This window comes from Callithrix jacchus, chromosome 4, assembly GCF_049354715.1.
Source record: "Callithrix jacchus isolate 240 chromosome 4, calJac240_pri, whole genome shotgun sequence".
NCBI classification, from domain to species: Eukaryota; Metazoa; Chordata; class Mammalia; order Primates; family Cebidae; genus Callithrix; species Callithrix jacchus.
The window spans coordinates 129259249-129285293 of record NC_133505.1 but is presented as its reverse complement, the minus strand read 5'-3'; the positions used below and the strand labels follow the sequence as shown (position 1 = coordinate 129285293).

At 36.2% G+C, this 26045-nt stretch overlaps 1 protein-coding gene across 21 annotated transcripts in view; it reads right to left on the bottom strand.

Moving 5' to 3' along the window:
* Positions 1-5977: 5977 nt before the first annotated feature.
* The window catches only part of PKIB (cAMP-dependent protein kinase inhibitor beta), a 275134-nt gene continuing 255066 nt past the window's right edge, over positions 5978-26045 (bottom strand). For 16 of the 21 annotated variants that reach the window (XM_078370013.1, XM_078370023.1, XM_035296608.3 and 13 more), the window contains 2 exons: positions 14353-14529; positions 5978-6757 (listed from right to left, as the gene is read on the bottom strand). In XM_078370013.1, the coding sequence (XP_078226139.1) occupies positions 6681-6757; positions 14353-14529 (254 nt within the window). In that variant the 3' untranslated portion in view covers positions 5978-6680. Of the gene's footprint in view, positions 6758-14352; positions 14530-14631; positions 14735-17058; positions 17159-26045 lie in introns of those variants that run through there. The other 5 variants (XM_078370020.1, XM_035296613.3, XM_035296612.3 and 2 more) reach the window with 5 other exon arrangements.

Here is a 26045-nt window from a genome sequence, read left to right as displayed (position 1 = left end):
TAGACTTTATATTCACTTATTTTCAGCTTTTTAAAATTATACTTTAAGTTCTGGGATGCATGTGCAGAATGTGCAGGTTTGTTAACATATGTACATGTGCCATGGTGGTTTGCTGCACCCATCAACCCGTCATCTTGGTTTTAAGGCCTGCGTGCATTAGGTATTTGTCCTAATACTATTCCTCCCCTTTCCCCCTATAATTCTTAAGAAGTGTATTTTTTAAAATTTTTTATAGATTTGGGTGGTACATGTATTGTCTTGTCACATGGAGATATTGCCTAGAGGTGAAGTTTGGTTTCTCAGTGTAGCCATCACCTGAACAGTGTACATTGTACCCAATAGGTAATTTCTCATCTCATTCCCACCCCTTTCCAAGTCTCCAGTGTCTACTATTCCACTTTCTATGTCCGTATGTATGCATTAATTGGTTCCCACTTACGAGTAAGAACATGCTGTACTTCAGTAAAATAACTCAGAAACTTTCTGATGGCCTCCAGTTCCAGTCATGTTGCTGCAAAAGAAATGACTGTATTCTTTTTATGGTTAAGTAGTATTCCATTGTATTGTACCACATTTGCTTTTTCCAGTCATCTGTTGATGGACACATGTTGATTTCGCATTTTTGCTAATACGAATAGTGCTATGACAAACATACCGGTGCAGGTATCTTTTTAATATAATGATTTATTTTCCTTTGGGAGAAGTATATCATTAAGATGTGTGAGAACATCTTCTTTGGTACCTAAGAACATAAGGTATCCTAAAAAATCAGTAGCCACAGATTAGCACACTATTATAATTTTCTTTTCCATGTCTATTGAAAAAAATTATATTTGAAATACTGTAATTTTGGTTGCTCTTATTTTGTTTTGTTTTTGCAATAATCTCGACCAACACGTGTAGCTGAATTGGTAAAACAAACTGAAAACCTCAGGCAGGCCTTAAATTTTTTGTAGCGCAAGTGGGAGCAGAGCACCACCTAGTGTCAATTTTGAGTAATTCTCTCAGATAAGAAGGATTGCCTAGGGTGAAAATAATTTACCTGAAGGCACAGTTAATATAGGTCAAATTTAGGTCAAAATCCTGGAACCAAGTCCACATTTATTGACGATAGCCCCATGCTTTTTCTTCTATTGTTCTCTACAATTTTATATCAAAGAAAGGAAACATGTAAAAAGTAAATCCCTTCCGCTAATGGAAATTCAATTTAGGTGACAAATTTATTATAAAGCAGGACTATTCAAATACCTGGTATGTCTAAAGCACTGTGAGAACTGAGAGCTCAATTCCAGAGTCAATTCCACAGACTCTAAGGTGGGGCAAAAATATATATATATAAATTTCTGTCTTTCTTATGGTTCCCTGGGGTCTCTGTAGCAACCCATCTGGCACTTCGGACCTTCTCTGCCATCGGTATTGCCAAAAATAATTCAGCCTCTGAAATTTATTGCTAAGGAACAAATGGGATGATTTCACTTACCTATGTGGCCCTACTCTTAAGATGTTCATAGTTAGTTCATGCCAGATACATTTCGTGTCTCAGAATGTCCCTGTGCCCTTTTCACAACTGTGGTTAGCCCCAAGTTGAGTATGAACCTAGTTAAAGGTGGGGATGGTGCTGCTCTTCTTTCTGGTTCAGTCTTTCTCCTCTGCCTCTCTTCCAGTTACTACTTCTCACCTCAAAGAACCCAAGGCTTCTCCCCAACTTTGCACTCCTTCAGGGCCCTACCAGGTAATGGCAAATTAAATGGCAACAGTACCAACAGCTTGCCATATAAAATCATTTCTGGAATGAGGCAAAACATGAGGTGGTGAAAGAATAAAGCCAAATAAATAAATAAAGTTGATGTATTGAGATATCAGTGCTCATGTTGGCTCATACATTATTCTTCCCACACAACTTTTAAATTTCCCTAAGAATATTGAGTAAATTCAGACAAATTTAATAGTTCATGGATGAGCTGGTTTGGGGAAGAGGGGACTTTTGGTGCAAGAGAGACTCTGCACATCCAAGCCCTGAGAGCCCTGTCCTAAGTCATTTTGCACTTTCCTGTGTGAACTCTCAAAGGTACTCTCTGAATCCATTTTCTGCATCTGTAAAATGAGAAACATTAACAACTATTTTATATGTTTTTTTATGAAGATTCAAAAGGATCTACTATGTGCTAAGTAACCACTAGTCACTCGAAATTTTGCTGTGATAATAATTATTTCTATTGATGTGTGCCCCCTAAGAAATCCATTCTAGGATTTTAACAAGTAACGACAAAATTGCCCCAGCCCTTTGTTTGAGCCAAGGTTTCCATTTTGAACTAGCTGCAGATTTTTAATGTTTTGAGAGTGCCATCAATAACTCTGGAAAAAAAAAAGGGACCCACTCTGATTAATTAATCCTGTTCTTAGCCTTGGAGGTGTTGCTAAGGGAAAGAAAAGAGAGCAGAGGAATAGAAGGAAATCTATTCTGGCAAGTAACATTCAAAAAAATCAACAGGTTTAGAATATTCAGCTTAAAGTCTTTATTACCCTTTATGTTCTGGCAAATGATAATAGTACTAGCTTTTACTAGTATGCTAGGCACTGTCCTTACCAATTCCCAGTATTCACTCACTTAATCCTCATAATAATTTATCATTTTGCACAATGAAGAAATTGAAGCACAAAGAATGAAATAACCAAACTCATGAGATCAAATAGCAGAGCTGTACTTTGAATTTGAGTCAGGCTCCATGGGTACATAGTGATATTTCAACACATGCAGTTTAGAGTGATCAAATCATGGTAATTTGCATACTCAAACATTTGTCATTCTCTTTGTGTTGAGAATGCTCAACATCCTCCATCTAGCTATTTTATTGTTTTGTTTTTGATTTTGGTTTTTGAGACAGAGTCTTGCTATGTTGCCCACGCTGGAGTACAGTTGCATGATCTCATACCATTGCAATCTCCGCCTCCTGGGTTCAAATGATTCTCCTGCATCAACCTCCTGAGTAGCTAGGACAACAGGCACCCCCCACCACAGCAGGCTAATTTTTTCTATATATATCTAGCTAATTTTTGTATTTTTAGTAGAGATAGGGTTTAGTAGAGAAGGGGTTTCACCATGTTGGCCAGGCTGGTCTTGAACTCTTGCCTTCAAGTGATCCACTCACCTTGGCCTCCCAAAGTGCTGGGATTACAGGTGTGAATCACTGTACCCAGCCTCTTCAAGCTATTTTAAATTATATATTATTAACTATAGTCATTATACAGTGGCATAAAACACCAGAATTTTCATTTTCCTCTTGCTCCTCTCTATCCCCGTCCCTTGTCAAACATCTGCCCAAGTTGTCAAGCTACCTGAGCAAACCTGAGCAAAACTAACGGTTTATTTTCTAAGAAGGACACCTCCTTTTCTACTCTCTAACATTTTAAGAAGGTTCAAATCTTTTCTACCCAGATCACAAAATATCTCTGGGTACATGACACAGAATGGATTCTTTTTGTTCTTCCTCCTTCGTACAGAGTTAAGTTTTCAGACAGCTGCGTTATAGCTTCATTGTCACCTTTTGGCCTGATTATCCCGTAGTGTTAATTAAGACTTTACAGCTATTGACTAAAGCAAGTGCCTTGTACAAGACAATGGCAAAATGGGCCAGGAGACTTTCTTTAATGAGTCCCAACTAAATAGCTTTGGTAAAAGTGTCTACTTGCTATGACAAAATACCATGGGTTCCTCAAAATAGCTTGATTTTTAAAAAACTTAGTAGACAAATTCAGTGTCGTCTTTTTTTTTTTTTTTGAGACGGAGTTTCGCTCTTGTTACCCAGCCTGGAGTGCAATGGCGCGATCTCGGCTCACCGCAACCTCAGCCTCCTGGGTTCAGGCAATTCTCCTGCCTCAGCTTCCTGCGTAGCTGGGATTACAGGCACGCGCCACCATGCCCAGCTAATTTTTTGTATTTTTAGTAGAGACGGGGTTTCACCATGTCAACCAGGATGGCCTCGATCTTTTGATCTCGTGATCCACCTGCCTCGGCCTCCCAACCGGCCCAGTGTGGTCATTAAACTACTACTGACCTCTCATTTTCCTTTGTGTGGACTCCATCTCAGTAAAAATACACCCTTTTAGTTGGCAGATATTCTCAGTTAACAAGCCTGTATCAGGTAATACAAAATACAAAATAATGGGTAATACAAAATACAAAATAATGGGTAATACAAAATAATGGAACGTTTGTATGTGCATTGTAGTGAATAAGTGATTTAGAATATGTATCATTCAGAATATATGTCACTGCCAGAAATAATGAAGAGGGACATGGCTTTACTTTTGGTTTCTAAATGAGAAAAATAATGTCAAAAACTATGACCCAAGTTAATTTTTTCTTCTACATTTTCATGGAACAAATTACTCATTTAAATATCGACTCAGGATTCTATTTTTTTCACTAACTGTCACAAAACACTAGGGAGTACACTCATTGTTAAATAGTAATATCGCCTATCACTCACTCATTAGCATGATTGAGTTGGCATTCTTGTGGTAATTACCATGAATTATCTATTTCTACCATCCTGTCTTCTCCCAGCACCGGGCATTGCAGATGTTTGCAAAATCACAGAGAAGGACAGAAGACAGACGAATAAAGAAATTGAACTTCCTACCACCTCCATTACCAGAGTATTGGCAAGAGCATCTTGAATAAATATGACCACGATGATGATGATAATATTTATTGAATATTCTTTACCAGGCATTATTCAATCTGCATATACTATCTCATTTACCGCCTCCATCCACCCTATAAAGTATGCACTATTATTAAAACCATTCCACAGAGGAAAAAACTGAGACTTAGAGACATGATGTAAGTTGCCCAGGATCACACAACTGCTGAGTAGCAGAGCCAGAATTCAAACCCAGGTAATCTGAATTTAAAACCCACATGCTTAACAGTTTAACTCTACTCCAGAGTTTCTCAGCCTCAGCATTGTTGACACACATGGCCGGATAATCCTTGCTGTCAGGGCTGCCCTGTAGGGTGGTAAGACGCTTAGCAGTTTAGCGTTATCTCTGGCCTCTGCCCACTACATTACAGTAGCACCTTTTCTCCCTTGCTTTCCACCTCCAGCCTTGGCAGCCAAAAATGTCTCCAGACATTACCAAATGGCCTCTAGGGGGCGAAATTGCTTCCCCGCCCGTGGTGGAAACCACTGTTCCTCTCTAATCCCTATTTATTCTGATCAGATAAGCTCATGTCATTAAATAACTTTTAGAAATATAATTTTAATGGCTGTGATAAATTTTAGTGAATATTCAATTAGTGCTACACTTAAAATATTACTTTTGATTAATAAAGAAAAAAATTATATTTGAAAACTTAAAGCAATCAGGTTCTTGCTTTGACATTAAAATAAGCAGGACGTGATTTATATTGCAAAGATTACCTTTATTCTTTAAAATGTGTCACCATTTTTCACCCAGCATACTTCTGAAGATAAAATGAAGGAGATTTGTGTCTGTAACAAATCTCTTTAATAGTGAAAGAGTTTATTTGGTTACTGTAAACAGGTGTGGCCTAAGTCAACAATCAAATACAATATTACTGCATGCATATATTTCTGAAAGTGAAAATAAATTCATCACTGACATTTATAAAACTTCAAAATTCGATTATTTTTCTAAAATGTCTAATGAAAATTTACTAACCCTTTGGTTGTATTTTTGTTCCTTTTAAAATATATAATTAGATATATATTTAAAGGATGTAATTTACTATTTCCACTAACATAATTGACTAAATGCGTAAGTGCCTACTGCTATATTAGCTACTTTAAAAATATATAAAAATTAAGGTCTGCATTCCTGAGGAAGTTATTTTAGAAACAAGTCAGACACACACAAAAGCCCTAAGAATAAGAAAAAACAGTGTAAAAGAACTAATATTTTGTATAATTCATAGTAAAATAAAACACACGCACACATAAACACACCAAAGTTAAGGAAGATAGTAAAATTCATTTAATAGGCATGTTCCATATAATCATTTTGTTACAAATTTTGAATTTCCCGCATGAAAAAATCACAGTAGGCACATACTAGAAGCAAAATATGTCAGACAAAAACATTCTAAAGATGTTTCCATTATCAAACTTTTATAATTTTTCCAAATCTCTTTTGAGGTTTGGGAAAAAATCTGGGGTATTTTTAGCTAAAACCAAACACACTCTATCCATGTGAATTTTGACTATTGTTCCTTCTCACCAAAAAAAAAAAAAAAAAAAAAAACAAACACATAATTTCCTACAAATTCCATAAAGTTTTAAATCAAAGGTGTTTGATTTACATTTACCAAGAAATGATTTGCCCATCACCATAAAAATTGAACTAAAAATACATCTGGCTAAATAAATGCAAAAGAGAACAGTGAATTTTGTTGGATTTAGATGAAGGTATGTATTTGTGTGATTGTGTATTATTCTTGCCGTTTTCCTTCGGCAAGATGTGGAAGTTCCCTGCCTTTTAATACCCTACACATTGGACATCATCATTGCAATCCAAGTGAGTAGTTTCACAACACAATTATCTAATATACACATGCTGCTTAGGGATGCAATGTTATTATAGTTGCCACCAGATTAAATAACTCAGGAAAACAGAACCACTAAGTCAACATGCGGAAATTCAGCACTCTTGATAGATTACGAGCTTTCATTTCCTTCATTTTGAGGCTTTTCCAATTTGTCTTGTGTTGTTTCTTCATCTTTCTTCTTTACATCTGAAAAAAATTAATTTTCCATTTATATGTAGAATATATTGAAATTTATTTTATATTATATTGGAATAAAACCGTTGGTTTTTCCTTTGTCTACCCTCCCTCTTTTGCCCTCAATTCAGATATGGAAACTACACAAAGAAGAGAGATATGAGTAGGTTTGGGAATTTACCTTCTCCTAATCAACTTTCTCCTATTCTACATAGTTAATAAGTGCCAGGCAGTCTTCTAGGGTATTCTCAGAGCCTCCATTTACAGATTATTTAACTGAAACACAAGCAGATTAAGTGACTTGTCCAAAGTCAGAGAGCTAGTGAGTGACCGTCACAACTTGACTTAGGACAACTGATTCTGTGGTCCATGTCCTTAGCCAACTTTATATGCAGGATTGCACTCTCTCCAGCTTTTTCACACTTTCTACTCCCTTTGCTCTTTCTCACTTTCCACTTCATAGAAAAAATAAATAATCAAAGCTATCAGACAGGAGCTCCCTCAACTTCATGGCATTAATGTCTAAAACTCCCTGTGATCTGTGCTTATTCTTTCTGCCCTTCCTGCTATTAAAATGGAAGGTGCACTTGTCAGCACTGGGTATGTAATTTGCTGGTGCCCAGTGCAAAATGAAAATGTGGTATCCTTGTTCAAAAAGTTATGAAAAATTTTAAGACAGCAACAGTAGAACAGTAAACCAAGTGCAAGTAAGAGAGAAGCCCTATGCAACCACCCTGGTTGCACAATTTTGGAGCTGGCTCCTGCTGTTGCTCCTGCTACCCAGTCTAATGCCTTCATGATTCCTCATCCTATCCATTTTTGTTTCATCAGGAGGCTGACTCTAATAATCATCTGCTGCTCTCCATTTTTTCTGACTTTCGCTTTCTCCTGGCTCTGTCCTTCCCTCAAGTCACTACCATCTTTAAATTAACGAATACCCTCTTTCAACAGTAAGTCTTCCGCATACTATCTTCTCTTTTATCCTTTAAAAAGTACCCCTCTTTTGCTGTCTCCATTTTTAAGTAAAACTATTTAGGTCTACTATTTTTCCAAAATTGTTCCTACCATATCCTAAATGGCATCTTTGAAATCTGATGGATTCTATTCAGGTCTTCAACTTTCATTCATCAAATATTTATAAGCGTGTACTATATACAAGGCAATGAACAAAACATAAATCCAGGCTCTCAGAGAATAGTTGATGAGAAATATGGATAATAAACAAAGTAAATAAAATGTGTACTCAATAAGAAGTAAAAAGGACTAATGAAGAAATTAAAGCAGGCGTGGAAAATAGAAATTTTCAAGAAGTCTTGGGGCCTGGAGGATGCAATTCTAGACAGAGTTAGCTGGGAATGCCTCACTGAGAAGGGGACATTTGAGTAAAGGCCTGAGAAGGTGAAGTAGAATTCTATATATATAGCAGGCAGAAGAGCATTCCAAGCACAGAGAAAAGCAAAACCAAAGACAGTAATGTGCAGGAAAAATTTGCAAGTGGGAGGAGATTGGTAGAGAAAATTGGAATGGAAAATGGAGTCATAGAGGTACCAAAAAAACTAGATCTTGTGGGTGAGAAACGGCGAATTTATGGACCTATTTTGAAGGTAGAGTAGACAGTATTCACTTATAGATGGGATGGAGAATATGAGAAAAAGAGGGGAGATAAGGATGATTCCAATGTTTTTGGCTATAACTTTATTAACTGGAATTATGATTTGCCACTCAGAGGTGGGGAAAACGCAGAAGGAGCTGTCACCAGGACACCATCTGGAGTTTGCTTTCATACCCATTAAGCCTGATATTCCTATTAGATATTCAAGCAGAGATGCCAACTAGCCAGTTAGTATATAAGTGTGCAGTTCAGGGGAGCTCCAGGTTGGAGATACAAATTTGTAAGTCATCAAAAGCATGATCATCACGCCGATGACATCAGATTACATCACAGATGAGGGAGTGTTGATAGAGATGATGTCCAAAGACTGAATTCTGTTAATCTCCAATTTACTAAGAGTTAGGGTAGATGAGGAAAGAGAAGCTCAAGGAAGAGCAGCCAGGAAAAGCACGAAGAAAACCAGATGAGTGAAGTGTCTGGAAAGCCAAGGGAAGATAAATACTGCAGGAAAGAATGACAAGCATCTACGACTAAGAGATCAAGCAAGATGAGGACGAAGAATGAACCACTGATTTTAGCAGAGACAATGTCATTGTGATCTTGAAATAGCAGTGGAGTGATGTGGTGACATGAAAATCTTATTAGGCAAAAAGAATGGGATGCAGAGGATTTGGAGCTACAGAAGCAGGTAACTCTGTCAAGGAGTTTTGTTATGAAACAGAAATGGAGGGCAGTAGTTGGAGGGAGAATTGGGATCAAGGCAGAATCTGTACCCTAGCAATCATAACTGGTTGTCTTCTAATTAATATGGCAGGTGCTTAATAAGTGTTTATTGAAAGAACTCCCTTAGGAAAACAAGCTTAATAGAAAATGGTACTCTATAAATGTATGAAATACAAAGCACTAAATTATTTCTACAGTAATCGAGCTGCTCTTGCCACACTGATTCTAAGCAAACTGCACACAAAGGTTTATAGCTCTCAGAGAAGACTTGTTATATCTGCTATCTCTAAGTTGGTCTAATGAGCAGATGATGATATGAAGTCCCCTTAACTTGTTATCGTTCTATTAAATGAAGCAGGAATTCAAGATAATAATTAGATGAAAACTAACAAGATATCATCTGTTGTCAATCTAGTATCTTGCTCAGGATTATTAACTGAAATATAAAACATGATTTCAAATGCCTCTTATAGTCTCATTTTTTGCTTTGTAATGTGAAAGTGTTTAGAAATATATTGAAAGATGAATGCAGATACAAGGAAACAATAAACTGCTCAAGAGGTGATGATTGCTCTCAACTTTGTATTGTGATGTTAATGAAAGGAAAACTCTTTTTCATATATTATGTACTTTCTGATCAACATTATTGTTATTCTTCAACCTTCTGCACCTGTCAAGTGTTTCAGTGTAATTGAATATATTTTCAACATATTCCTTCAACATAATTTCTCTGAGAGGGCAACATAAAACTTTCCTTTCAAACCGGTTCATTTCAAATGTGAATAAGCTTTTTTGAGCAGTTACTTTTTTGAACACTTTTTTGATCATAGTAAGAACTCTTGGGAAAGTAAGAAAATGTTGAGTGCTAGATTATCTGGCTTGATTCGTTCTCTAGAAGCCTAGCTTCCAAAAACATTTCTCTCTCACACACACACACACACACACACACACACACACACACAGTAACATTTATATAAACATTACATTCAGATCCTTATTATATATATATCTTTTAGGTAACATACCACTTTAGCTGTTTACTAAATCAGGCTTTCCATTAATATACATTTAATATAAATCAGATAGAATAGTCTATTTTTTTTTACATTTTCTATTTCCATTCTTGTGTTCTGCTTTTTGTACCAATGACCTTTTCTCCTTGTCACATTTTCAGAATGCCTCACAGATGAATAATTCTGCAAGATGTTTCTTCAGAGATGGTCAAATAAATGAGAGAAAGAAATGCTGTATGTTCTATTTTTAGAAGGGTGTAGACACACTATTACTTTAAAGTCTCTGTAACAAAGGCTCTGAGAAGTCCTTGTTAAAAAGGAAACATTCTGAGAAGTGTTAAAAGGCCAATTATGTTTAAACCACCAATTCCAAACTTATGTGACCACAACACCCTTTTTGTATTTGACACATTAATACCCAGAAGAATTCCCATGAAACATTTATTGAGAAAAGTTGGTATAATGGGAAAGACTAAGGCTTTCAGTATCACTTAATTTTTAACATCACTTTAAAATCACATTTTAGAGATTTTAGTATCACTTAATTTTTGTGAACTTGAGCAAATCACTTAACCTGCTTGGGGTTTAGTTGTGGTAACATCTATGAATCAAAAGAGTGGGGACCTTCTAAGGCTCCCTTTCCTTCTCACGTTCTGTGTTTCCATTTGTACTGAAAAGGTAATCTATTCATGTTGCTTCTCGGGAGAATTTCATTTGCACTGTTTTCTCCTCGATCATATAAAATATGTTTTAAAAATATACACTCAAGGCCAGGCTCAGTGACTCACGCCTATAATCCCAACATTTTGGGAGGTCGAGGTGGGTGGATCACCTGAAGTTAGGAGTTCCAGATCAGCCTGACCATGGTGGTGAAACCCCGTCTCTACTAAAAATACAAATATTAGCTGGGTATGGTGGTGGGCGCCTGTCATCCCAGTTACTTGGGAGGCTGAGGCAGGAAATCGCTTGAACCTGGGAGGCAGAGGTTGCAGTTAGCCGAGATTGTGCCATTGCACTTCAGCCTGGGTGACATGAGTGAAACGCCATCTCAAAAAAAAAACAACACCCAAATATTAAAAAATGTGTATCTTTGAATGTTTTCTTTCTGGTCCACTAGACCTATATATCCAATTGCTTCATTGACATGTCCATTTAGATGTCTCTTAGGCATTGTGAAGACAAAAATCTTCACTCATTCAACTCTCAAAATTGCCCGTCCTCTAGGCTAACCTTCTCAGTGTATGGCATCAGCACCCACCAGGCTGCTCTGGGAGTTATCCTCTAATTCTCTTTCTCATCTTTGCCACATCCAATTCCTTAGCAAGCCCTATTGATTCTGTCTATAAAACATATCTCAAATCCACTGACCTTTCTTCTTCCCACGATGCCACCCTCTGTTACCTCTTGTTCATATGTCATCAAATATCATTGTCCTTCTTATCATGGTTATCAATTTATAAGGGATAGATTAAGACAGATTATGAACTGAGAAAATCTCAGGTTAATTTCATGCAGGATGCAAGACAACTGAAATCCTAGATTTCCTGCCACATAATATTTATTTAAAAATTAATATTTTAATAAATATAATTTTTATAAATAATATTAATAATATTTATTAAAAAATAAAGAAAAAAACAAAAGAGGATAGACCTGAGGGAAATCTGCAGATCTTCCTAACCTCAGAATTTGTATTTTTAAGTGAAAAAATTATTGAAACCATAACATCTGAGACAGACCCCAACTTTCGGTTTTCATTAGCAATTGGAAACCATTCATTTAAAAATTCATAATAATATCTATGCTTAGCTAATTATAAAAAGATGAGTCTTTAAACAACTTACTTATAACTTTGTTAATAAAATATTATATATGTCATCTACCTATGTAAGCCTATTTCCTTTTGTGTATTTTTTCTTTTTTTCTAATCTTTAACTTTTCATTGATAAATAAAATTATATATATTTATGTTGTTGTGCAACATCATGTTTTGATATATGCATACAGTGAGGAGTGGCTCAATCAATCTAATTAACATATCCATTACCTCACAAACTTACATGCGTATATGTATATGTATGTGTATGTGTATGTGTGGTGAGAACACTCAAAATCTACTCTTTTGGCAATCTTCAACTATACAATACATTGTCATTAACTATAGTCACCATGTTGCTACAATAGATCCCTTGAACTTATTTCTCCTGTCTAATTGTAATTTTATATCTTTTGATCATCATCTTCCTAATTTTCCTGGTAGCTACCATTCTACTCTCTGTTTCTAGCAGTTTGACTCTTAGATTCCACGAGTGAGATCAGGTGGTATTTGCCTTTCTGTGCCTGGCCTATTTCACTTTACATCATGCCTTCATCCTTTTGTGTAATCTTTAGCATCTGGTGTTACATGTGAATTCATTTTTAACATTTTGAGTTTAACTGATCCCTTTGACGTTATTTCAAAACAATTTGAAGAAAAATATAAAAACAGGAACATATTCTTTCAGATCCTAGTCTCTTTAGTGACCAAAACAAAACAGAGAACACTGCTGTCTCTCCCACAGTGTATTTGCTCTCTTTTGCTTAATTAAGTAATGTCAGTAAACATTAAGGTTTTGTGCGTGCTGAAGATGTATAAAGTTTAAATAGGGTTTTATACTAACAAGTGATTGCCTTCTCTCCCTCATTAGTTTAGAATGGACTCTTCAACAGCAACATTATGTTCTTATGGTCATATGACATTTTCAAACTTAAAAGGCCAAAAATATTACACACATTTTTATTTCTTTTCTTCCCTTCATCTTTTCTTTCTTCTTATAATATTTTATGTTGATGTGTATGCTTTTTCACTCTCACCTATACTGTCACGTGTTAGAAAAAGTGGCCTTTGGAAAAAGTTGAGATAATCATGGAACTGCAGGATCTGGTCATAGTCCCTGACCCTTGACCTACAAGGACATTTTTCTTTTTTTTGAGACGGAGTTTCACTCTTGTTGCCCAAGCTGTAGTGCAATGGTGTGATTTCGGCTCACTGCAACCTCTGTCTCCCGGGTTCAAGCGATTCTCCTGCCTCAGTCTCCTGAGTAGCAGGGATTACAGGCATGCGCCACCATGCCTGGCTAATTTTGTATTTTTAGTGGAGACAGGATTTCTCTATGTTGGTCAGGCTGGTCTTGAACTCCTGACCTCAGGCAATCTGCCCACCTTGGCCTCCCAAAGTGCTGGGATTACAGGTGTGAGCCACCCTGGCCTCCATATCTATTTCCTAAAGATTGAACAAGGAACATTTGCAACTCTACCTGGTAGCAAATAACTTCCTGAAGCAAAAAAACCAAGAGCCTCCTTCTTGGGCTCCCGGGAATGGGCTAGATGTGAGCAGCCCCTGGTTCTCACTTGCTTCATTGTCACCAAGAATAAATTCCCCAAAAATACTAGAGTCCACCTGAGAGTCTAAAATGGGGCACAGAACATGAGTAGTTTGCTAATGGCTTGGAATTGAAATTATCTTTAATCTTTCTGAGTGTATTTTTTAACTTTGATTCAGGGTTTTTGTTTTTTCTTTTTAATCTCCATGAAGGTTTTTAAATGAAAGGTCCTTTTTAACTCTTTATTTAAAGTACCCTTATATTCATTTTCAGAAGACTAAATTCTGGAAGCTATATAAACTATATGTAGACAATAGAGAGAAAGACCTAAGATTTCCCTTCATGGTTTGACAGCTCTAACTTTCTCTTCATGTCACCTTTTTTCACCGACTGAGGAATGTTCACCTTTTATACAAAAATTCTCTTGAAAGAATTTCATCCCTACTTGATAGTAAACTTCTTCCTAGATATGAGTATTAAAGAGCTTGTAGCATACTACAGTGAAGGAGAAGCTTCCAAAGTGATTTGACAATGGATGGCAGAAGAAAAATTCTTTTATTTATGAATACTTCTCAATAAAATTGAAAGCTCTTTGAGAGAAAGATCACATGTATTCACCTTTGTATTCCCAATTACTAGCCTTGTGCATGACTATACACATGCAATGAATAAGTAAAACTTCAGTTTCCACATACACAGCATGAGACAAAAAGATGAAATATGTGACTTTGGAAAAAGCTGAAAAATCTACTAAGTCTTAAACAAAACCTGAGAGGTTTAAGGAAACAAATAAGGAAACTGAGCACTTTTAACTAGATAAAAGAAAGACTGTTCCAGAGAAAAGGATTGGGTAAGAAGTGACAATGCTGTTAATTTTAAGAGGATATTGAGTATTACCTTCCTTCACGGAGAGAGCCTCCAGTTTGAGGGGCAAATCTGAGGTTCCGCCTGTGGCAACTAAACTCTGGATGTCTGGTAAAGCATTCCGGCGTCCTGCCCTTGCTGAAGATGCAAAATTGGTGACCCCAGGCTCCACATCAGTCATTTTTGATGAATCTGTCCTCATAGCAAGATCTACAAATACAATGTGCACATGAAGAAGAAGATGAGCCTATTCAGAGCTAAATGTTCACCACAGTGGTTGAAAGGCATGGCTAGATCAAAAACACAACAGGCCTGAGAGTCTAATCGCTGATCACAACCTTCATCAATGTCTACTGCTGTAGTCCTGGAGCATCCATTTGCACATTCGCTGAATAGAGCAGGAAGTCCTCAGTGTGAGACAAATTGCTAAAAATAACCCCTGAGCTGAATGAGCCACTTGGATGCTTAAGGGTGCAGTAATCCCTTGCCTTTTGTTCTGCTTTTCTATGGATGGATCAGCCAAACTAGGGCTTGGAAGGAAATGAAAACCAACTTGTTTGATCACTCCTGTAGAGACTCTGCCTGCCAGTATTTGCTTGTGGTGCTTGTTCAGGCTGAAACCAAATAACTATAATTTGTAGGGACCAAACAAAACACTCTGTTCCTACTTCTTAGAAATAAGAAATTCTACTTTATCTCAAAAGGGTTTTCCCCAGAAAGAGCTGCATATTTTGATATGTTCTGGTCTGAGACATGTACATGTGAAGGATTGTTACACAGGTAAACTGTGTCATGGGGATTTGTTGTACAGATTATTTCATCACCCAAGTATTAAGCCCAGTACCCAACAGTCACCTTTTCTGCAGCTCTCCCTCACTGCACCCTCAACCCTCAAGTAAACCCAATGTCTATTGTTAAAAAAGAACTTCTCAAAAGTGGTCCTTGGAGTGGGCCTTCAACATGGAAAAGAAATTCTGGGTTTCATGTTTATTTCAAGATCATTTTGCTGCTAGCTGCCTGTTATTTTAGAAGTTTTTGCTTTTGGTTTTATATTATTATTTCAGATATAGGCTTTCTAACTTAGTCCTTTTTTGTAGATGAATGCTGGAAAATAAAAGGATCACAAAACTGTCTAAAAGTTTGTTAAAGTAATATTTATTAACTACTATTTTAAGACCAAAACCAGAATTGGCCATATAAAGAGGCTAAGTAACAAAACTGCTTTACTTAGGGGTTGTACTTGGCCATGGCAAACTCACATTTGGCGCCATCTTCCTTTCAGGGTCTGCTGCTGATATTGATGGAGCAATTTTTTGTCACCATGGGTAGACAAAACAGTTAACCCCACCCAGCCTCACAGCGATGTGGAAGATAGCACTTTTGACACAGAAAAGCTATTTTCCTGACCAAAGATGTCAATGGCCTAGAAATTGGTGGCAAGAACATTTGGATCCACAAGGTGACTGACTCTTAGCTGGGCTCTTTAAACTCCAAAGCAAAGAGATTTATTATACCACTGGAGATAACCTGAAAGCCCATCAGGAAAAAAATATGAATAAACTATGTATATTATGGAATGTTATACCACAATTTTAAAGAATGTATTAGATCCAGTGACACACTGAAATAAAGCAAGTTTAAAAATTAACATTTATAGTGTGGGGGGAAAGAGGAGAAAATTATGAATACAATAAAATTTGAACTTTATACAAATAATGAAAATCCTAGTTGGCAATGGAAGGGAGAACAAGAAAAATATTAACCTTTTTCAATACCTCTTTACATATTTTTACTTGTAGTAATGAGCATGTATTACCTTTGCAATTAAAAAAAATGGAAACATCCAACTAGAAAAATTATGAATAGATATTCTAGCACAGAAAGTCTCTAAAAATAACACTTTAACAATTTAACCAAATAATAGCATATCCTTAAGTGAAAGCTTCTCCTTCCCCCAATAGACATCTTATTTATCTGTTGTTAGTTTTCTATACAACACTGATTGCATATGCTTGATTTTTTTTAAAAGGGGTGATATACATATAGAAAAGAGACAATTGCTCTCTTTAAATTCCTTGTGACATTTAAAATATATAGCTGATAGAAAGATGAGGAAATATTACAGAGAAAAATGACAGATTAACTTGAGGTTCTTTTAATTTTCTGGGCTTAAAAAGCTAATCATGTTTATGTTTGCTAACCAAAGCAGCTGACTGACTAGCAACCCTTCCTCTTTTTTCTTCTATAGAATTAACAAAGGACTCCAGGTGAGTGCTGCTTTGTCAACTATGGCTTCTTAGGCAGGAGGTGGAACCGTTTAGACATTTGGAGATTTCATAGAAGTTCTTGCAATCCCACAGTAAGGTAATGCATTTTACATTGCCTGGAACACACTTCTATCTCTATTGAAAATATGCAGTTTTCAGGCTGCTTGACAAAAGACTATTACACAGTCATATATACATGCAAACATCTTTAGAGCTTCTGAACTATTGAAAATGCAACACCAGCACAACTCAAGAGGACAAGATGTTCAAGCTAAATGGAGCACTAAAGGCATACTGAAAAACCACCAGTCAGAACTCACTGGGCTCCAAAGAGCCTGCTAAGAAAAGAGGATGTTAGTATGTTAGAAGCATAATTATAAACAAATAGAAGTTTGTGAAAACTCTTTCTTAAAGCCAAGATTGCAAAATGGTAGAAACCTTCTTTTCTCATCTCTGGATACAAATCACTCACCCTATCTTCCATAGTGAAACCACGGCTCATTTTATACCTAAGACTTCAAATAAATTTTCTGTTCACTAAATTAGTTCTCTGGAGGTATGAGTCAGACTTTCTGAAAAAACACAGAATAACAAAGAAGTAAAAACATGCATTTTGGAAAAAATGTCAGTGCTTTTCCTGGCCAAAGACTGAGAGAGAAGGAGAGACAGACAAATGGACAGACAAACTGACACTGGTCTCTACTGATAAACAACTGCTTTATCTGCCACTCTCCGGCTCTCAATATCCTAATACCTTATGCTAGATGTTTTCAGTTCTCTGTCTACAGATCATTTATTTTTTATGATTTCATGTTTTGAAACATACAAACCTCTTCCAAACAACGTGAAAGAACTAGAATTATTTCTTTATGTGCCAGCAAAACCAGATCATTATTTATTCACCCAGTCATCTCTTGAGTTCCCACTAAATTATTGATTGCAAAATCTTGTTCTTGGCCCACAAGTTAAAAAGAGTAACCCACAGTCTGGTGAGATGAGACACAGTTTGATCTTTCCAGTTAGCTTTCTTGACCTCAAATCCTATTATTTGGAAATAAAGTAAAATTATCCATTCCTAAAATGTGAATCCTTTACCTATCTCTTATTCACTTAAGCAGCAAGATCAGTTTGAGCTGAACAAAACTTACATAAAATGTAGACATGTATAATTATATTTTAAACTTAGAAACCTTTCTGCTTTTGAAATTTTTCTACAGATGGTATTTCCGTGCCTCTAGTGCAAGTCAAAGGGAACGCTACCTTTTGTTTGTTGACACACACATTTTTTAATGCTTATGTTCTTGCTTGATAATTGCATAGACAGATCCTTCAATATACGTTGGTAGGTACATGGAAGTTATTTTTATCACAGAGAATTTTTGACAGCTTAAAGATATAAAATTCAAAATGCAAAGTCAAATTAATTTTTCATAATTTTCCAGATAAAGCACAAAACTGAATACCTTTCCAGCACAATGTTACTTCTTATACTAACATAGGGCCACTTACAACAATAATATACACGAATGTTGTTAATGATTAAATAGATTAACTGCAAAAACTATGTAGCCCCCTTGAGTATGTGTCTGTGTTTGCGGGAGGCAGATTTAACTGGTCATCTTATTCTTTTTAGTTTCATGCTAGAAAGAAACTAAATACCCTCCATATATATATCTCCAATATATACCCTCCATAAAGGGTAGGGAGTCAGTTGGGCTTCTCCCAACCACTTGCAGCTTCCCAAAAGGACTATTACATTTCTCACATCATTGCAGGATATTACATTTGAAAAGATGATATAGTCCAAACTTCCAGATCCAGATACTTAAGTGATGCATCAACATAATATAGCTAATTTGTGTCAAATTCTTTACTAAGTTTAGATGGTACTGTTTCTTCCATGACCATGATTCCTCCTGCTGCTTTCTGTAACAAAAACAAAAATTAAACCAGCTATCTACAGGGAAAAAAATTAAAATGAAAATTCATTGTATACCAAAAAGTCTTTCTAACAATTAAATAGGTTTCTTTTTTAATACATTATCTTGAGTGGGGTGTGTCTGTTTCTGTGGGGTGTGTGTGTGTGTGTGTGCGTGTGCGCGCGCGCACGCGTGCTATGTATAGTGGGTGGTATCCAGAATAAAGAGTGGTATTTTTACTTCTCCTTTAGATAAGTCTAAGTCTAGGTGGTTATAACCATAGCAGAGCATCCCTCCTGCCTACATTTTACATAGTTTAGCCTTTATTTCTAGCTTCAGAGTGTTCAGAATTGAGAGGATTTAGCATGGACTAGAAGAAACCCTTCTCATTCTTTTTTTCCACTTTACCTCAAGCCATACCTATATTCTTTCACTGTCATTTGTTTCACATTATTCTTTCCAATCAGTGACTCAAATATTCTTGGTTCTTATTTTACTAAGGCACTGGAGCCTGCTTAAAGAAGTTAGGGTTCAATTCAAAAAGCATTTATGTAACACCAACTCTACAAAGCCCCAAGCTAGACACTGTAGAACTTGGCACAATAAACAAGGTCTTCCCATGCCTTAACTGGCAGTCTGTGAAGGCTGCATGCAAGGCACCTTTACCACATGAGCAGAGGAGAAATTAATTATTTCTGTTAATTCCAGAATAGAAAATGAGGCCAGGCTTCACAGGGATCATAGCATTTAATGGAACCCCAGAAAATTAGTAAGCAAATTCCAGTGAGGGGTTGCTCTCCAACCATCCATTTCTCATTTAGTTGCTTTTTCAACTACTGTTGTAAAAGTATTCTTAGATTTCAAAAGAAGCACAAATATACTCCTAGTACACAAAATCCCCAGCACTGAATTTGCACTGGCGAAAATAACATAATTTTGGAAAAATAACGTAATTTTGAAGTTCTTGTGGTATGCTCGTACTCTTCGCTACAAAGAGGGAACCCAGCCAGTCTGTCTAGGGGGTTTACATGCAAGGCCTAAAATGTCAGTTCCCTTTTCAATGAGATATATGGTTTTAAAATGTCAAATGACTGTTTATGACATCAGTAGGAAGAAGAGAAGGAGAAGTTAATTCTTACCAACGTGATCACAATAGAAATGGCTTTGTATCCCTCTGGAACATTCCTGCTTAACACAATCAATAAATCAATGTTGAATTAATAGCTTAAACCTATCAATTAGGAGCTGAAAATGAAGGTCCTTTTATTATTAATATTCATAATAAAGACGGAAAGTAAATTAAGAACAAAATAAGACCTAAAGTTCAGTTATTAAATATTAAAATAGATTTTGTTATGTTAACCTCAAAATTTCCTTGGAGTCAGGCTGTAGACTAATGGCAAATACAATGGCTTTTACTGTGGGTAGTAAACATGGATTTGGTGAGGGTAAAGCTGTCGCTGATGCAAAAAACAGGTACAGAACCACCCTCCTCTAGGACATACTATGGTTCTATGATTCTGGCACAGGACTTCTTCTTTGTAAGAAATTCATAAACATTAAATTGAATAAATTTGTCAACCTGATGTCAATTATACTTTATCAATTTTCCCTTGTATATAAATGCAGTCCTCTGATACTTAAATCAGATCAGTTCCTATAGCTTTAATAAATTTCCTTTTACCATTTTTATTCTCAACAATGGGAGAAATGAAGCCTTTTATCCCCTAGACTTACTTTCTTTTCCTACAATTATTACAGAGAGTGACATTATCTATGAAAAAATCACCCCATAATTGCTCTTTCAATATAAAGTTTACTTAAAGCAATAGTTTAAGCAAGGATACTTTATTTATTTATTTAAGACAGGGTCTCACTGTGTCACCCCAGCTGGAGTGCAGCCTCAACCTCCTGGGATCAAGCAATACTCCCACTTTAGTCTCTCAAGTAATTGGGACTACAGGCACCACCATCATGCCTGGCTAATTTTATTTTTATTTTTTGTAGACACAGGGTTTTGCCATGTTTCCCAGGGTGGTCTTGAACTCCTGGGCTCAAGCAATCTGCCTGACTCAGTCTCCCAAAGTGCTGGGATTACAGGCATTAGCTACCACATCTGGCTAAGCATGGACACTTTAAATATGCTTTCATTTCAGAAAGCATTTATAATTAATATATCCTTACTTGTCTTTCAAAGGGAAAATGCAGTGTGATACCAAATAATAGAACTATGTTTACTAACATGCCAAAATTTATAGATGGAAATGTGTATCACCTATTAAAGCAATTACTTTAAGTAGCCATATATTCTACTTTTGAAACTGTTTTTGTGACTTCATCATTGCAATTCATTTTATACTCCTATATCAAATAGTGGTAACATGTTTGATTTAAAGTATAACATATTTTATAGTAAACTGTTTTTAATTAAAAAAATATGTCCCACTTGATCACCCATCTCTTTGTACTAAGAATGACCTCAGCTACCTTTCAAAACCTTCTTCGGTAATTTAGATTGGCACATATTCAAAAGAAAACTATTTCAAATGATGATTTCAAAGCAGAGCTTTGAGCACTACTGAACCGCATTAACACACTCTCAAAGTGACTGCCCTGATTTAGTCCTCTTGTTTGTTACACGGTCTAGATGGAGCAATGGAAAGCGTGGTTGCCTAAAAGTGAACATTCCTGAAATTGAATCTTAGACTTTCAACTTCCAGAAAAACATCTAACTTCTTTGTTAACACTCTACATTTATAAAAAGTAGGATATATATGATCTATTTTACTATTCTGGACTCAAATGAACTAATGCTAAAACTGTGCTTGGTTAACAACTACACAAATGAAATTTATTTAGATATCTTTTATATAAATTTATAGGCACTATGAAACTATCATTATGAATATCAGTTATTCTTTTAAGCAACAGTGTTGACATGGCTCTAGAGACAGCTTCTGATGTTGGACTGTAAAGACCCCAGAAAGTGATTACTGCAGCTGGAAGCAATGGCTCATGCCTGTAATCCCAGGACTTTGGGAGGCTGAGGTGGGCAGATCACCTCAGGTCAGGAGTTTGAGATCAGCCTGGCCAACATGGTGAAACTCAGTCTGTACTAAAAATGCCAAAATTAGCCAGGCATGGTTGTGGGCGCCTGTAATCCCAGTTACTCAGGAGGCTGAGCCAGAATCACTTGAACCCAGGAGGAGGAGGTTGCAGTGACCCAAGATTGTGCCACTACACTCCAGCCTGGGCAACTGGGCGAGACTTCATGTCAAAAAAAAAAAAAAAAAAAAAGAAAAGAAAAAGAAAAAATTAACTCTGAGACATTTCCAGAAAGTTGATACTATTTAAAAAGGCATTTAAAAAATAATTTACAATCTGCTTCCCAACACACAAAGCAACATCTGAACCATACAAGTCAACAGTCACAGAAAACCGTATCTCCCCTACAGTGCCCATAAGAGGACTTCTCCCTAAAGGTGAAATTTTCATGTACTTTTGTAAACAAACCATGTTTAAGTGTTCTCTCCAATGGTTAAAACGGGACTGAAATTCCTTTCTTCATGATGCCTAAAAAAATTCTTAATCTGAGTAATATTAAAATGAGATAATAAAGCAGAGGAAAAAGGGTCACAAAAGATAACATGGTAAGAGTCCTGCTTTCTCAGTGGCACTTGCCTTAACCACCTTGTTTAAAATTGCATCTCCTCCCTTCAGCTTCTGATTCCTCTTTCTCTTAGCACTCATTAGCTTCTAACATGTATTCTCATTGGCTTATGATTGCAGTTGTTACTTATCGTCTGTCTCCCTTCAGTACAAGGTAAGCTCCACAAAGCAGAGCTTTTGTTTTTGTAGGTTATTTCATTGACGTATTCATGGGACCAAAAGCCATGCCTGATGCTTATTCAACAGACACTAAATAAAATAATTGTTTTTCCACTTTTCTTTTTTAACATGAATTTCTTTTCTTTTTGCACATGATATTAATATATGCTTTTGTTGAGAAAAGGACAATTCTGAAAGACATAACGAAGAAAAACAAATTGCTAACCTGCTATTCAGTGATAGCGCTGTTGTAATTCTGTTGCATATCCTGCCAGAATTTTTTCAGCGGCACATACACAAGCATATCTCAATATATTTTACATGTCATTTAGTTTGAAGCTAGATTATATTTATTTGATGTTATTTTATTATATCTTAAAAATGTAACCTTTTTCGCCAGGTGCAGTGGCTCGCGCCTGTAATCTCAGCACTTTGGGAGGCCGAGGCGGGTGGATCACCTGAGGTCGGGAGTTCGAGACCAGCCTGACCAACATGGAAAAACCCCGTCTTTATTTAAAAAATTTTTTTTAAACTTAATCTTTCCCAAATCAACATAATTGTAAATTTCTAATAACAGTTTTGAAAAAATACAATTTTCTTGTTAACATTTCAGAGGATATACCAACTATATAAAATATGCATAGCCACAAAGCAAGGAACATGGCTGAGAACTGAAATTATTTATAAACCTTTCTTTAATTAAATTGAACAAATAAAATGAATATAAAATAGATAGATGATGCTTTTTTAAGTGCACCCAATTCTAAAAGTTTCGGTAGTGTCTTTTTCTTCTGTTTCATCAGTTTAAAGAAAAAGTCTTAGGATATCTCTTAGTCTCTATTTGAATGAATATTCATTTTTTTCCTTCAAACTAAGGAAAGGAGAGAAATGATTAAGCCTTTTCAAGCTCTGATTTGTTTTCTAACTTCTCTTTGGTACTTTACAGAAGAAATCATTACAGTGTTGCAGCAAGCAAAAAATTCAATCAAAATTACAGTAACAAAAATTAAGAGTTGTTTTGAGGATTTCTCTGGGTCACAGAGGAAAAAACACTCCAACCAAATGGCAAACAACTTTAGAAAGAAAAATCATCTTATTGAAATATTTTTTGTCAAATAATGATGTTTATATTAACTTGCAATTAAGTTAATAGAGTAACATTATTTAAATTGATACCTTTAACTTTTTCTTTTTTTCTTTTTTGAGACAGAGTCTTGCTCTGTTACCAAGGCTGGAGTGCAGTGGCGCAATCTTGCTCACTGCAACTTCTACCTCCTGGGTTCAAACGATTCTCCTGCCTCAGCCTCCCAAGTAGCTGGGACTATAGGTGTGTGCCATCATGTCTGGATAATTTTTTGTATTTTTGTAGTGATGAGTTTTCACTGTACTAGCCAGGATGGTCTCCATCTCTAGACCTTGTGATCTGCCTGCCTTGGCCTCCCAAAGTGCTGGGATTACAGTCATGAGCCACTGTGCCTGGCCGATACATTTAACTTGTATAAAAACTTTTTGTACAAAATTATGTTAATATTGTCCTTTAGAACTATATGTTAATAGACAAATGAGGCCATGAAAATAATCAAAATATTAAAAAACACATATTTTTAAAACTTCAAAACCACTATGCATATATTAGTTTTAAAATACATGTATAGAAAAACATTTTAATGAAAATATACTGAAATTATAATATTTTCTTTGTATGATGTTATGATAAATGATTTCTATTTTCTTCTTTGAATTTTAATTTTTCCAAATGTTCTATAATGAAGATTTTTATAATACGAAAAATGGCATACACGTAGTAAGCATGCATTGTTTTAAAGCACTTTAATGAGAATTTGTTCATGTGATTCTACACTGTGGGTTAATCACTACTATCTTCATTTTAAAGGTGAGGAAATTGAGGACATAGAAATAAAATTGGTGAAACCTAGCTAGCAAGTGATAAAGACAAGATTGAAATGCCATTTCTCTGACAACTCATTATTTTCCCCTTCAATTACACCTCAGCAAACATTTATTGAGCACAGTCTCAGTCTTCATTCAATCAAATATTGTTAAGCATCTGCAATATACTCCATTCAGTGCAAGACTATGGGGAAACAGTTGCAAGTAAGACTAAGCATTGGGCCGGGTGAGGTGGCTCACGCCTGTAATCCCAGAACTTTGGGAGGCCAAGGCTGGCAGATCACGAGGTCAAGAGATTGAGACCATCCTGGTCAACATGGTGAAACCCTGTCTCTACTAAAAATACAAAAAATTAGCTGGGCATAGTGGCGCATGCCTGTAATCCCAGCTACTCAGGAAGCTGAGGCAGGAGAATTGCTTGAACCCAGGAGGCAGAGGTTGCAGTGAGCTGAGATCGTGCCATTGCATTCCAGCCTGGGTAACAAGAGCGAAACTCTGTCTCAAAAAAAAAAGACTAAGCATTGTGTAGAAAGAGTAGGGACACATGTAGAAGCTTAATATATGGTCACCACCCTGAAAGATCAAATTGATGCATATTAAAGGAAATGTAAAAATAAAAGTAAATATATGATATATTCAAATAAGTGTTATAAATAAAAATGCTGTAGAAATGTAAAAGATAAGTCGTTGTTTAATTTTGGGGTGATGAAGGAATACTTCACAAAGGCTATAGAACACGTACAGAGCCTTAAAATTTGGGGGGAATCCACACAGGTAGAAAGGGAATGTAAAGGCTTACCAAGCCAGAGAAATATCTGTATGCTAAAATAGGGGAGTGTAAAAAGCAAGTTCCAAATAAGAGAAAAGGAATTCACTGTCATGGAGTGTTATGCCACATGGAGTTGGAAAAATGAGTTGGAGCATAGTCATAACATAGTTGCAAAGAAAATACATGTCATTAAAATATGTGAACACAACCTGTAAGCACCAGGGAATCATGAAAATTTCTAAATCACACTGCAAGTGTGTATAAGATGCATTTTCTGAAAATAGAGTCTGATGTCAAGGAGAACCATCAGAGCATATTAAAAGCGGAAGTTTTTTTTAAAGCAAATATACCATAATGGGAGTAATAAGCTGATTCCAAAAAATCATATGTAAATGCAACTGAGAGGCAGGGCGCGGTGACTCACGCCTGTAATCCCAGAACTTTGGGAGGCCAAGTCGGGTGAATCATGAGGTCAAGAGATCGAGACCATCCTGGTCAACATGGTGAAACCCCGTCTCTACTAAAAATACAAAAAAATTAGCTGGGCATGGTGGCGCGTGCCTGTAATCCCAGCTACTCGGGAGGCTGAGGCAGGAGAATTGCCTGAACCCAGGAGGTGGAGGTAGCAGTGAGCCAAGATCGCACCATTGCACTCCAGCCTGGGTAATGAGCAAAACTCCGTCTCGGAAAAAAAAAAAATGCAACTGACAATAGCTTCTTATTTCAAAAAGAAAGGAAAAGGGAAAGGACTTACACTATCAGACTTCATAACTCACAAAGTCTTACTTATTAATTCTGTGTGGTATTCCTCAAGGGTCGGCAAGTAGAATAAAAAAGTAAAATAGGCACTCTAGAAATAGACAAATACATTTATTGTCCATTGATTTGTGAAAAAGGCTTTGATTATTAATGTGGTCATTGAACCATGATGATCTTGGAGGAGTCACAAAGGCACCACAAAATTAGATATTAGTGAAAAAATTTTTGCTCATGGAAATGACAGATCTTGTTTATAATAATTTGTGACAAAAA